General features: G+C 47.4%; 1 protein-coding gene across 3 annotated transcripts in view; it reads right to left on the bottom strand.

Annotated features, from left to right (window-relative positions):
• The window catches only part of Cog2 (component of oligomeric golgi complex 2), a 31165-nt gene extending 16653 nt beyond the window's left edge, over positions 1–14512 (bottom strand). The window contains exons 1-8 of one of the 3 annotated variants that reach the window (XM_006992810.4): positions 14298–14512; positions 10027–10188; positions 8554–8619; positions 6616–6696; positions 5684–5787; positions 3099–3207; positions 2173–2352; positions 262–386 (exon numbers count right to left, since the gene is read on the bottom strand). In XM_006992810.4, coding sequence (XP_006992872.2) covers positions 262–386; positions 2173–2352; positions 3099–3207; positions 5684–5787; positions 6616–6696; positions 8554–8619; positions 10027–10188; positions 14298–14369 — 899 coding nt within the window. In that variant the 5' untranslated portion in view covers positions 14370–14512. Of the gene's footprint in view, positions 1–261; positions 387–2172; positions 2353–3098; positions 3208–5683; positions 5788–6615; positions 6697–8553; positions 8704–10026; positions 10189–13040; positions 13159–14297 lie in introns of those variants that run through there. The other 2 variants (XM_015986400.3, XM_042277850.2) reach the window with 2 other exon arrangements.
• Positions 14513–15128: the final 616 nt, after the last annotated feature.

The following is a 15128-nucleotide window of genomic DNA, read 5'->3' as shown; positions in this document are numbered from 1 at the left end:
CCAGCATCACAAAACCAGAAAACACTTGTTTTGTATAGGAATGAGATTTGGCCCATGGAAAGAATCCACTTTCAGTTTAAACTGGACTTGGGAAGAAGGCAGCTCAGAAAAGGAAAACGGCGGAGTCTTGGCTCCCCCGCGGCCCTTGCATTCAGACCTGCCTTCCAGCAGCAGAGAGGAGCAGTAACACACTAGACCCACAATGGACCTGCTCACTAAGCCGGCCTTGGGGAGCCGCTCAGGCTGAAGCCTTGAACTTACCTTGACACAGCTCCCCCTGTGACTTCCCGGAGAAGGCGGCAGTGGTGAGGGACGAACTCCAGGAGCTTGTTATACATGAGCTGAAGGCCACTGGGATGAGACTCAACAAACTGTTCAACGATCACCTACAGAAGAGTGGAAACTATTTGAAAATGTCATTTAAAGGAAAAACATGAACTAGATACTACAAAGGTGAGGGGAAACTTGGGCCACTCTTCTGTTCAGCTGTTATTTTTGTTTTTCTGAGTCAGGGTTTCATTGTATATAGCTTGACTCAAACTCACAGAGATCGCCTGCCTCTGCCTCCCCAGTGCTGGGATTAAAGGCATGTGTCATCACACCCAAGTCAGCCATATATTTTCTAAATAGTAAAGCCAAGCTGGTCACATTCAGAAGCAGTTGCTATGTTTAGCTATAGCTCTGACTTGATGTGGGGAAGGAGGAGGCTAGGTGGCAGAGACTAGCCTGAGACTGAAGTACCTGCTTCCTCCAGAAGAGGTCTAGATTAGAGTGAGGGGCCCATTCCAGCTTCTCACAGCCCAACCCTTGGCCTCTTCTATCACTACTAGGCTTAGGGTAAAGTATGAAGCAGACAAATGAAAATATAGTTCACTTCAATATTTTGTTTTTGGTTATAGGGTTGAAACTCAAAATATCATATAACGGAAACTGTGAGTTGTAAAAGTCAGGGGGCTATAATTCACTTAATACTATCTTTAAGTGAGAAATGTCTTCCATAGGCTCATATCTGAATACTTAGCTCCCAGGGGTAGAGCCTTGTGGAGGAAGTGCTTCACTATGGATGGGCTTTGAGGGTCTACACCCTACTTCCTGCTCCTGCCCTCTGCTACCTGCATGTGGGTAAAAGTGTGCTCACCCAGCTTTCTGCTCTTGCCAGCATGCTAAGCCTTCTCTGCCATTATTAACTCTATCCCTCTGGAACTGTAAGCTAAAATACACCCTCTTCCTTAAGTTGGTTTTGGTCATGGTGTTTACCACACAACAGAAAGCAAGCTAACACACTCGATGGACCCGTGGACTTCAATGCTCCTTCACTTCAGCACTGCGGACACACTTCGGTGAAAGGCACAGGCTGTATCTGTAACTGAGCTAGCCCAGTGGCTGGTAAATGCCAGTACAGCTTGTTCTCTTCCCTCCACAGACAGCTACAGAGTGTAACAAGATAAAAATGTGGGAAACCGAAAACTTACTTCAGCAATTCTAAGCTTGTCCAGGACTAAAATTAATCCCTATACTTAATCTCAAAGACGTACAGTAGCAGAATGAAGGTCAGCCCCTGAGAGATTGGCCAAACGTGCCATCACAAATGCTGACAGTTCCCAACAGAACGCATAACTCCTACCTGAACATTAATCCAGCGGGTGAAGGACACCTGTCTAAGTGTCCCACTGTCAGGTTGAAGTGAAGTCCTTCATCTCCGATTCCCACCTTCCTAGCCCTGGCAATCCCTCCCTGTTTCTTAAGTCTTGACCAGTGTCTTGCATCCCCTAAAGAGCTGTGGACATACAGTCTGCCTTCCCTTCCACAGGCCTCACTGCTCTGGACTCCGTGGTGCCGTACCAGCTGCTTGCTTGTCAAGTTCACCGAGAAGACCAGTGGTTGTTTTCTAGTGACTTAACTGGGTATGACTCATCACTTTAACAGAGCTCATGTTCTGTCTGACCCATGCCTTCTTCTCTTAACCCCACATAAGAAGACATATCCAAGCTGCATCATGAACACCCATCAGAATGCACTTAGTTCCAGTACCAACTGTGCAGCAGGACCCTTCCTAGCTAGCGTGTAGAAACAAGCTCCTTGCATCTCTGGTGTCTGTCTCTACCCCACACAAAGCAAAGGCAGCACAGCATGCATGGCTCTGTATGAGCTCCCCACACCAGAAGCACATACCTCATCAACGTATGGCTTCACCAGGACTTGGCCAACCAGAGCTTCCGCGTCCCGTGTCTTGTCAATGGTGGCATAGGTCCGTAGGCAGTGCCGGATGATGTCCACATTTGAGGTCTGCAAGCCTTCCAGCAGGAGGCCTTCTAGGGATTGCTGCAACATTGCTGTGATGCCAGCTATGCGCTGTGGGGAGCCATCAGAAAGCTCACATCACAATGGTTTCCAAACTTCAAATGGCTGTACACACATTGGTACCTGACCCCACAGAAAGCAGTGTGTGGACATTTAAAAGGGGGGGGGGGACCCTGCCTGGAGTAACAGCCTATCTCCTTCCATGAACTTTCTCCAAGTAGAACACAGACTCAGCCAAGAGTTTACAGAGAGACAGACAGAACGAGAAAATGTCATTTCTCTATAGCTACAAGGTAAAATTGGTTTCTGATAGACATTATAGATTTAAAGCTCAGCCAAGGGGCTGGTGAAATGGCTCAGCCATTAAGAGTACTTGCTGCTCTTGTAGAGGACCTGAGTTCAGTTCCTAGCACCCACACCAATGACTTACAGCCACCCTCTTCCGACCTCTATGGACAGCTGTAAACACATACACACTCAGGCATGCACACAGAGGCTAAATGGTTTAACATTTAACAAAACAAAACAAAAACAAAAAAACTCAGTCTAGGGATTTGGGAAAATTCAACATTATTTGTATCATATGGTGTCAAATTTAGAACGGTACTCTTACAACTTAGAGAATGTGAGTTAGTCTTTCCACAAAATCTATAGTGAATGACACTTGGAAAAAAAGGAGTCAAAAACCAAACTCAGCCTAGGATCAACATCCTGTAATTCACAATCAGTGCCAGGCATGCTGCTAACCACTGAATAAGATTCTCTGCACCCAGAGCCCAACCCCAACCCACACTTACGGGTCTCACTTTGTCCAAAAGGGGCATGCCCTTGCTTTGCACAGCATGAAACTGAAGCTGGTTAAATTCTGTGGCAATTCTCTCCAAAACCTGTCCAGTTAAGAGTGGGCTGAGAAAGACAACAAGCAGAGAATTTAATTGCGAGGCTGTTGACTTCCCAGAGAACATGGCACCTGACTGCCCATATAGGTCCAAACCACAGTGTTCAGCTTCCAGACAAGTGGTGCTTGGCTTTAGGACAGTGGCCGCCTTGCCACAGGTCAAAATCCATCTTTGTGCCATTTGCCTGTCTCCTCCAAATGGCCCATTCCAGCTGCAGTGGGCCACGGGTAAAGTGAATGTGACTACTGCTGCTAGGCTATCTGCCTCAGGACCCCAGGATCCAGGGTGCCATGTGCCCCCACCTTCTCTAAGCCCTGCTCCCAACTGCCCTCACCGTCCCTGCTTTGACTGTATGTCTCTCTTTCCTGAACCTTCTCTCCTTCTTCACTTGCTCGTCTCTCTTCTTCTGATATACCTGACCTTCCTTCTTAAACACCAAATGCTTTTGTTGCTTTAATGAAGTTGGCCCAATAGAAATAACTAAAATCTCTTAAATACCTTCCTATTTTAACAATAGCTTAAAGTTAAGTTACCAGTACTGAAAGAGCACTCTCAGTGTGCTGTAGGTCCCAGAGAGAAGGCATGCAGTGTGTAGCTACCACAAAATACAGTGCAAGCACCTATCCCCTACAACATGCTATAAAGTACCAATGACACTCGAGGAGGAGGAAAACAGCAAAGGAGAAATGTATTATTTTACGGGCGGAAGGGTGAGCTAGGGAAATGTCCCTAGCATAAGGACACGGGAAACATCACAGCGAGGCCACTGGACTGCCTGGGCCCAGACTGTCAAATCAAAACTAGTTCAGAGTGGAGGCGAAAGGCTGCCCAGTAGATGCTCCCGTCTTTAGTGTCTGCAGCTCTTCTCCTGGAGCCTGGGGCTGTTTGTGTCTAGTGTGTAAACACCCTCCGCCTAACTACTCACTGATCTGCCCTTGTCGTCCCTTTGCTGCAGGGACAAGGGCTGACCTGAGCTAAGCAAAGCTCTCAGAGGTGATCCAGAGCAGAGCAGGCAGGGTCACAGTGAAGCTCATCCCCAGGGCAGCAGGAAACCCACTCTTCCCTAGGGCCCTGCCCACACCTTTGCTGGGAGCCTACCAGCAACCGAGACTGGCAGTGAGGACTGGCCCCTGATGCCAGGGCCTTACAGTCCAACAGGGAAAGCACTCAAGTCCACCAACAGCTTCTGTTCCTGGTGGGTGTCTGCTACCCCAACGGCAGTAGGGAGGTGAGGGCAGGGGAGGCTTCCTGTGGTAACTTCTGTGTGTACTGTCTGCACATTCTGATGCAGAATTGCATGGAACTTTCAAGAGCAGGAGAGACCAACAGTATCCAAGACAACAGAACATGGCACAACAGAACAAGCCCCCCACATTTTCACCTTTTAGTTCCACTGAGCACAGTGTCACACCATCTTTCCATACCTTGTGCATGTTTCGGGTGAATTTGCAAACATGTTAAGTGAACTGGGCAGTCAAAGGAAGGTGACCAGGAGAGAAAGGCCCTCAGGAAGATGGACAGGGATCTAGACACTGGGCTCAAGCCTGGATCCTGCTGTAGTCAGGGAAACACAGCTCTGGAGAACGCAGAAGTGATGAAGGGAGGCTGGGGGATTTGGATTCCCAGAATGACTAAGCACAGGAGAATCTTTAGGATCATATGGCAGAGTCCTATGCTGAGAGGGTGGGAGGCCAGGCCTGAATTTAGCAGAGAAAGAAAGAGAGAGGAAGCAGATGCAGCCATGACAAGCCCCAGCCTGCAGCTCCAGCCCAGTGCACAATGGAGATGAGCAAACCCTGAGAACGGCTCCACCAAGTCCAAGCTGGCACCAGGGTAAAGGAGGCGTGGGTTCTAGAGATGAGGAAGGGAAGGAGCGGGAAAAGAGAGCAGTTCCACCACAGAGAGCAGGAGAAAGAACACAACACTTATTTCCTGAGCTAAGGGAGAAGAGGAGGGTGGGGCTCTTCTGCCTTGGAGAGAGTCAATTTCTCACTCAATGAGTGCATGTGTCTAAAGAACGGCTGGAGGGGCTTTGGTGGGGTCAGACCAATCCCAACCCAAGACTGGTAAAGCTCATGTGCAGCTAACAGTCAGCATCCTGGTAAGGTTCCAGGAGGCTTCCTGGGATGTGTGGTGGGGTGGAGTCCTGAGACTGCACCCTGGATTGAGCAGGAATGAGAGGAAGGGCAGAACAACAGGTGTCCAGGGAAGAAGCTGGGGGTGGGGTCAGGTGCCGACTGAGGACAGGCTGAGAAGGACTGGTGTGGTCACGGTGTGGTGCAGAGCAGGCAAAGCAAAGTCAACACCACCGGCCCTTCAGCATTCATCTTCCAAATGCTGGGATTATAGGCAGGTGCCAGCACACCTGGCCGAGTCACTTTTAAAAACAGTACACCAGACTCAGATATTCTTTGTTTTCCAGAAATGAGTCTCACTCAAAGAAGTCTTAGCCCGGATGTGAAGTACCTCGTGAAAATACTTACCTGCTTGCTTCTAGTGAAGATGCATCTTTAGAACTTTGAGAGTTTAAGATTTTTTCAATTTTCTCAACTGATCGAATAACTTGAATAAGTCTCAACACACTCATCTATAAAGTGGATGACAAAAACAAACAAAAAAGCAGTTATCAGGATGTTGAAAGGCAAAGATCAACATTATACATTTTAAATATTCTTATGTAATCCTGAATTCCCAAGAATGTAAACTCAATTCTGGCTTTCCTACAGTGAAATTTCAAAATTCTATCCTAAGATTACATTAAGTAACACAAAATAAGATGGCAAGCTATTTTGCCAGCCCTTATACTTATTTTCTCAAGATCTATTTTCATGTTTTCATTTCCAATAAACTCATCTTCTTTAGCTGCATGAGCACAGCACACCTACACACCCAAGTGTCAGTTCATTAAAGACACTTATGACAAAAGTCCACAGGGACAACGGGAGACACATGGTACAATAAGATGACGTCCAGGCTCCCCAGAACACGGAGCTGCTAGCAGATACTGAGCTCCTGTCTCTCACAGTGCACAAGAACACCCTCTGTGATGGGGACAAATGGCATGCTTGCTAAGCTTCCCTGTGGGGTGCTGCTCTTTAATTTATTTAATCTAGTGACCACTCAGGCATGCCTCCAATTTTGTCTTCCTTCAGTAAGTCCTGATGATGAACATAAAAAGCCTGGGAGGGGTGTTTGTAGCATGTAGCATATCACTTTAAAACATTAATGCTACTCCTCTCTCCTTATTCACAGACCAGGCATAAGAACACCTAGGTACTGCCCTTAATGGCTGCACAAAGACACTGATGCCATCACGCTCCTCTCAGTAGAGTACCCAGAGAGAAACCACACGCCCTACAGCAGTGATAATGCACTAGGACTGAACCAATGTTTAGGGGTAGACATCACAGCATACCTTTTTCTTCCTAATGTCTTCTTGCTTAGACATTCGTTCATCTACTGCAAGAATTCCTTCACTGACAGATGACCTAAGACTCTTGAAAATAATAAAGAAAATGTTTTGCAAAAATGAAGTATAACATCATAAAACTGACACATTCAATTCTATTTCATAAGACTTGGTATACCCAGGCCAGTATTCAGACATGAACAAAGATTACAAAGCATGAGACAGAATTACTGTGAGACACCCAGGATATGGAGGCACAGTGATATACAAAGCCAAGGTCATGGCAGACTAAGTGCCAAAAAAGGGAGCATAGAGGAGACACCACAGAAGCTGGAGTGGAGAAAGGACAACCAAAGCCTGTGTATGGGAGCATCTGGGATTTAAAGATATGATGTAGACCCTGAAAATCTGCAAACGAGCCCAGGGAAGAGTCTTAGAAGGCCAAAGAAATGAGGACAGCCTCGCTCAGGGTAGGTGAGGCACATCCTGGTATCGCAGGCTTCCCTTTCAAGAGAAGGAGAAATTGGGGATGGGTGTTGGCTTCTTTTTGGGTAGACGGGAATCTACACAAGAAATATGGATAAAGCATCTTAAGAATGGGGAAATTGAGGAACCAAGAAGCCAGGAGCAGGAGGCCAGAAGAACAGAGAAACACAAAAAATTCAGAAGCCACTGAATTAGGTCAACTAGGAGATAATCAGGAATGAAGGCAGTGAAAACTAGAATAAAGCGGGTAAATCACAAAAATTCTACAGAAAAGTCATTATGAACTACTGCAACACTGGCTACTGACAAGCTAGACAACGGCAACCTCCACCCCATCTCAGGCTCTCAAAGGCCTGCTTCAGGGCTGAGGATCAAACAATCAGCAGTGTTTGGCTAAGGTGATGGCATACGGTGGAGGGGCGGCAGACGGTAAAACAGAGGGGAGGTCTGAGGTGAGGAAGGAAGGAAGAACAAGCCGGCATGAGAGCTGGCCTCAGGCAGAGAACAGTTAGCTGCCAGTCAGCTCCACAGAAGGCTGAGAGATGGGGCTCTGGGAGCTCCAGGTGGAGTCATAAGGATGTGGAATCCAGCAGCGGACCACAGAATCATTCCCCTTCATTCTGTGGAGAGTGACTCAGAAGAGCTTCAGAAAAACAACCAAGACATCAGCATCCACACTGCTTGTGAGTTCAAAGCCCAGCTCAGGAGGTAACACCACAGGCCTCCTTCCTTGAGACTCCTGACACTGACAAAATTTTCCCAACACTAAATAATGAAGTCCACCTGTCACATGTTCAAATATGGTCTATGGTTTTTCAAGCTCATGGTGACATACATAGGCCACCTTGGGACAGAATACCAAGTACACTGCAGCTCCACAGTGCCAGAGGGCTTGGCAGTCAGGGGGCCTGAGACAATTGTGGGGTGGACCAGGAGGCAAAAGACGGGGTGGCGGCACAGTGACCTACTGACATGACACCAAACTCCTCGCACTGCAGAGTGCGTCAGAGAAACATTACAACTCTTGTGCAAGGGTTCGCCGCTAACCTGCTATCATCTTTCAGTGGCTTCGGGGTCTAGAGCTCTGTGGGCAGTCTGGGAACCTAACCACATATCAATTCTCACTTGGAAAACACTTATAAAATAGCAAAGGCTTAGGACACACACCAGCTCTGACCCAGTGACTGGTCACTAACAGGCTGGACCTCCACCTTGGCCTCCTCCAGCCACCCTGAAGCCGTATACTCGAAGACTCTGTCGCCTTTATACCAATCATGCTGCAGACTGTAATATCACATGCTAAAAACAGAATCGTTTATCTGCAACTTTCTGAGATGTAGACTATAACTACTGACCACTGAAAAACAACAAACCAAGGGATCAGGAGTTCTTGGATCCCTAAGTGGTCAGGGTATCATGCTTTATGCTATACTGTTTACTACGAGTGGGGGAACTTACCAGAACCTCTTCTCGTAGTTGTCCCAAAGGCACAGAAAGCTGGTTGAGGGCTCTGTCCATGCCGACCTAGAGGCAAAATCATGATAGCTCAAAATCATCAGTCCTAATCCAGTGTAACGATCTGTGTAACGATCGAAGTGTCCATGATCACTGTTGGCAGAGTACAGAAACGATTGTGGCTATACATGCAGACCATGAGAATAAGGAAGTCAGAGTACATAAAAGTCTCTTTACATACAACTTATCTCTGGGTGATTTAGGGTTTTCTGCGATGCCAAGGTGAACTGAGTGCAAGTGCTCACCACTGAGTTCTGGACCTCAGGGCAAGTTTAATGACTAAAGGTTTCAACCAGAAGTGACTGTTATTTTCAACTGGCTTGGTGCCAAGGTCTGATGAAGGACATCTCACTTAAATCCTTTAACTCTTGGGGGAAATCCAAATTAAACACAATGAAAATAAAACTTTCTAAGTTTCTAATTCTACTGGAACAGTCAGTCATCTTAGTAACTATAGCAACACAAACAGTTCATTCATTTTCATGTTCCTTAAAATTCCCAGAGGGTGTACTTTCTATATTTCTTTGGACAAACATTTAAAAGCAAAATAAAATATGAACAAGATTTAAAAAAAAAAAAAAAAAAACCTCAAAGAACTGTTTGAAAGTTTTAAAGTGAGCATTCCTATGCTGCTCTGATAAGTACCTGCATGGTCCTCACCATTCACGAAGGCTGGCCTTCTGGAGATCAATGCTGGCCCTGCTTCCTTACTAGCATGTGCATACATATGTGTCATGCCAGTGAGCAGGCTCCCACTAAGAGTGACTGCCATGTGCTCAGGCAGAAGAGGCTAACCAATGGGATTCCTGTGAACCTGTCAGCACCCAACAAAAATGGCCTCTTGCTGCCCTCCCTTTACTACACTCACAGTTAATAGTCAATACCCACTCAAAAATAATCAGGCCACTTCGGGCATGGTGATGCACACCTCCAATCCAGCACCCCGGAGACAGAGGACTGCTGCAAGGTTGTGGCCAATCTAGGCTGCACAGTTAAGTTCCAAGACAGCCAGGTCGACAGATTAAGACCTCATTTCAAAAGTTAGGCACGGGAGCACACACCTTTAATCCAGCACTTGGGAGGTAGAGGCAGGTGCACCTCTTCAGGCCAGCCTGGGCTACATACAGAATGTCAGAAGAGCCACAGCTATAGAGAGAGACTGTCTCAAAAACAACAACAGGCTTTCTCAGGAAAACCAAAAATACAAAGAGAATAACAAGGTCACAGCAGTTTTATGTGAGCAAGAACTAAACTAAAAAACACCATTCCAGTTTTGTTCTTCTGTGACCGACATTAATGAGTGCCTGAACCCTGAAACTTTGATTTCTAAAATACTGCACCACTTTTAGGAACCAACCCACACAAATGAGGACCTGCATATCACACCAGTGGTAGGAACTATGGAGGGAAGCTCACCAGGTTTGTTGAGAGGTTGACAAAGTCCGCATAGTCCTTGTTGATGAGCTCCACCATGGCTGTTTTAAGCAGCTTGTAATACAACTCCAGGTCATCTCTCAACTCTTCCAGCTGCACCCGCTTCCTGCAGTCAGACACAAAATGATCCACGTCGAAATCCTCCTGGAAAGAGCAGGAGAGCCAAGTTACTGGTACATGAAAACAGGAGGAGGAAAGGGCCATTCTACCACTCACGAGGCCAGTCTGTCCCAAGCCCTTTCTGGTGACATGCTGTGACAGAGGTGCCTGTCCACTCACGCAGGTGCCCAGAAGGGCTAAGGGCAGTCTCCTTGTGGTCTCAGGCAACAGGGAATTTAAGTTTCAAAAATGATAAAATTCAGTTAAGGCTCTTCTAAAAACAGAAACAGCTTTCCTCCCTAACTTTCTAAGTATTAACTATTCAGTGTAATATTTTTAATAGACTATGAAAAACAGCAAAGAAAGAGAAAAGAAAACAAAATCCTCATGCTTTATAAGATATACACCACTGAGCTATTTTTCACTATTTAACATTGTGCTTCACACGTTCTAGACCTTTTTTTATGCACACATACACCGGCACACATGCACCTAACACTTTCCTCCCCAGACAACATCTCCGGTGTTATTTCACAGCACACTTGAGTGGGCACTGACATGTCCACAGCAAGGGCTTCCGTGGACCAGGTATGGAGGCAGCACTTCCCACTGTGGCCCCTCAGGCTAGCCACACTCTTAGCTTCTCCTCCCAGCATCAGAAGCTCCTGGTGAGCTGATGCACTTACAGTGGGCAGGTTCCTACCTACTTCGCCTGCGACTGAGCCTCCCGCTAGTGGAGCTGCTCCATCACCAAGATTCAGGTGTAATGGTTCCCAAACATGTTAAGGCCCCAGATTATATTATTAAAGATCACATAATTTCACTACACACTATAAATCAAAACATTATGACTGAAAAGAGGTGACCATTTTCATGAAAAAGAAAGCAGGTGCTTTGGAAAGACTGGAAACAGGCAATTTGCTAAGCCAAATCTTATTGAATCCCATACGGGTGGCATAAACCCAGCAGGGCAGGGGGTGGGGAAATCACGAACCCAGAAGACGCTGTAGCAGATCCTTTGCAAATGCCCACAGGTTCTCACTCCACCGAGAGAAACAAAGTGAATACAAAAAAGACCACACTGAAATGGAACCAGCAGATGGACTGCAGAGTCCTATCAGTGTAGAACAAATGATTACATCACTATCTTAAAATAAAATACTAAGGTCTGTATACACCATTTCTTCAGGTACCAGTTAAAACTTCCAGGTGTGGTGGTCTGAATGAAAATGACTCTATATGCCCATAGGGTGTGGCACCATTATCAAGTGTGGCCTTGTTGGAGGAAATGGTGGAGGCGAGCTTTAGGTTATATATGCTCAAGCTAGGCCTGGTACACAGACTCCTTTTGCTGCCCGTGGATCAAGACGTAGACCTCTCAGCAGCTTTTCCAGCACCATGTCTGCCTGCACACCACCACATCCTGCCAAGATAATGGACTAAACCTCTGAAACTGTAAGCGACCCCTAATTAAATGTTTTCCTTTATAAGAGTTGCTGTGATCATGGTGTCTCTTCACAACAACAGAAACCCTAAGACACCAAATAAGAATAGTCATCAGAGAGGCTTCATCCAGCAACTGGTGGAAACTGATGCAGAGACCCACAGTCAAGCATTAGGTCGAGCTTGGGGAACCCTGCTGAAGAGAGGGAGGAAGGATTGTAAGAACCAGAGGAGTCAAGGACATCACAAGAAAACCCACAGAACCAACTAACCTGGGCTCATAGGAGTTCACAGAGACTGAACTGACAACCAGGATCCTGCATGACACTGACCCAAGCCCTCTGCATATATATTCCACTTCTGCAGCTTGATCTTCTTGTGGGTCTCCTAACAGTGGGTGCAGGGGCTGCTGTTTCTTTTACTGGCTTTTGGGACCCTATTCCTCATGCTGGGTTGCCTTGCCCAGCCTTAATATCAAGTTGCTTAGTCTTTCTGCAACTTGATATGCCATGTTTTGTCAATATCCATGGGAGGCCTGCCCTTTTCTGGATAGAAACGGAGGAGGAATGGATGGGGCAAGGGAGGTAGAAGGGAGGTAGGGGAGGGACTGGAAGGAGAGGAGGCTGGGAAAACAGTGGTCAGGATTAAAATAAATAAATAAATCCATAGATAGATAAATAAATCCGGGGGGGGGGGGGCAGCAGGTAAGTCCAAAAGCAACCACTGACCAAGTACAGTTTCTGAACATTTTTTCCTCTTACCATGCTCAACAGCCACACCACACCTTTCTGTCCTTGTCTCTTCAAACCTAGATGTGCAGTTGCCACATAGTAGGTGGTCAATGAATGCCTGTGGGTGAGTAGACAATCGCTGCCATGGCCTTAGCAGGTTGTCATCATGGCAATCTAATAACAGTTTTCAAACAAATGACTGTACTTCATGCAGTCTCAACTCTCCTAATGTGTATCTGATAACCTTGTAAAAAATATATGCCACTGCAAAATATGCCGAACAAGATACAAATGTCTACGTACAACCTGCATAGCAGACACTCCTCCCGCCCTTTCTGCCACCAAACCAACTCATAAAATGTTTCTTTAAAGGAAATGCAAATAACAAAGGACCTTAACTTCTGGCTCCACCTAGAAAACCAACATCACACACAGAAAGGCTGTTCTATGTAGTTTCCTCTACAATCGAACAGGTCACGTTAACAGAACTGCAAATTGCTTGGCATACTCAGAGGTTTGATAGCATGAACCAGCATGGACGTGCCAGCAGCCACTCATTCCCCCAGCTGGCTGTATGTTGTTTCACTGCTTGCATTTCGTGCCATCTACTTTCTGATGCTGCATTTAACAGAGGCACCATGTCAGTGTGAGAAAGACACAGTAGGTAACGAGGCAGAAAGGCGGAACGCGCTAGGCATGCAGGAGGCATTTAAGTTTTCTCACCTAAGGTCAAAACAGGCCATGATCCCTGGGTGAGCTTTCTTCCTCCAGACACCTTTCCCATCATGCACCTTTGGCTCTTTCTATCCTCGGTAGCTCTTAGTCATGGGACGGAACAGAGGCTTTCTGAATCATTCTTTCAGGCATCCATCCGACTTGAACTCATTTACTGGGGCTGGTGAGATGGCACAGCAGGTAAGGGTGCTTACTGCTCTTGTAGAGGGGACCAGAGCTTGGCTCCCAGCACTCAGAACCCACATGGCAGCTCACGAGCACCTGTAACTCTGACTCCAGCTAATCCAACAGTCTTCTGGCCTCTGAGGACTTCTGCACACACTGTGCACATAAACCCAGGAAGGCAAACACACATACACATAAAATAATAAACCTGCAAATTACACTTAGTACTGTCCTAAATAAGAGTGCTTCATCCCTGGCTCTAGACACGCCTCTCACACATGAAAAAGTATGTGGGCATGGTAAAGAAGACACATATAAATTAAAACCAAAAATCCAGAGCTTTGCTCATGTAAACTGAATGCAAACATCAAAACAGAGCTAGGCCAATTAAGTCAAGAGGGAAAAATTACCACGAGAAAGGAGAATCATGATCGCCCGCGCGCACGCACTCGCGAACACACACACACACACACACACACACACACACACACACACACACACACACTATACTGTAAGATTTACACTTATTTGCTCAATATTTTAGGTGCCAAAGAGACAAAATTTCTAACTCCCTAACCCTGAAAACAGCTTTGAAGTGGTCCTTCAACACTCAACTTTTAACACATTAAACGGCACAACCTGTAGGCTCTCAGCCCTTGGGAAGCTCGAGACAAGAAGATCGAGACCCGCCTGGGTTACAACTCAAAACTCTGTCTCAAAAAAGAAATTGAGTGTAAACATGTTTTGGGGGGATATTTTAAGTGACAACAGCGGAGGGATACAACTAACTGGGCAAACTCCTTCAGTTTCGGCTCAAAGCCTGCATCTTTTCTAGGCTGTGCCTGCCGGGTGAAATCCCATCAGCGAAGTGGTTTCCATTTGGATTTGTAAGCAGGGCCGCCGCTGGGCTGCTGGGTGACGAGGCTGTCAAGCTCCCATTCCTTAATGTCAGAGTGAAGTTGAGCCTGGACACCCCCGCTCCCTTCTTCCCCGCGTCCCTACGACCCGCCGGAGCCTCCGGGAACCGCTGGGCCTCGGCGTTAGGGCCTCCTCGGCGGCGGACCTGCCGGTGTCCCTCACCTTCATGAACTCGTCCTTATCGAAGCACAGCGTGTCCGGCCCGGTGGGCAGGTTCATTCTGCGCCTCTCCATCACGCCGGCCGCCGCCCCTCAGCTCCAGGACTCCGTGGCGGGGAGGGCGCAGGCGACACCGCAGCGGACGCGGCAGGCCAGGTCCTGCACCGCGCTGGCCCTGCTTCCGCCAGTATGGAGGTGACGCGCGGCAGCCAATAGACGAGCGTCGCGGGCGCCTGCGCACAGTTGGCAGTAGGAGAGGCGCAGGAGAGGCCGACCCTCGCAGGCGGGCGCTACTGCCTCCGGTGGTCGAGAGCGGCACTGCAGCCTCACGTACTCGCCTAAGCGGCAGGCCAGAGAGAAATGTCAAGGACCGGAACGAGCCTTGTTCTTTTCCCCTGGGGGAGAGTCCCAGAGCTGCCTCCTCCGTGGAGAAAACGTCACCGCCCTTAAAGAGGGTCCTTAAAAACCGGTCAGAGGAGCCGGGCGGTGGTGGCACACTCCTTTAATCCTAGTACTCGGGAGGCAGAGGCAGGAGGATCTCTGTGAGTTCGAGGCCATCTGGCCTGCAGAGCGAGATCCAGGACAACCAGGAGACACACGGGGAAAAAAAAAGTGTCTTGGGGGAAAAATGCTATCGCTCTGCATTTCGGGTTACCCCAAACATAAAACCATCCCTCTAACTGAATGTAGGAGTAAAATTTAAAGACCTTATTGCCGGAGCCTGCCCTGGATTGGCAGGCCCCCTTAAAGTGACTCCCCAAAGTGTCTAGAGAAGTCACGATACATAAAGTTGCACAAAGCAGACGGCACTCCATGCTCCTAATATGCTTGTGT

This window comes from Peromyscus maniculatus, chromosome 5, assembly GCF_049852395.1.
Source record: "Peromyscus maniculatus bairdii isolate BWxNUB_F1_BW_parent chromosome 5, HU_Pman_BW_mat_3.1, whole genome shotgun sequence".
NCBI lineage: Eukaryota > Metazoa > Chordata > Mammalia > Rodentia > Cricetidae > Peromyscus > Peromyscus maniculatus.
Note: the sequence above shows the minus strand (reverse complement) of the source record. Positions and strands in the feature narration are given on the sequence as shown.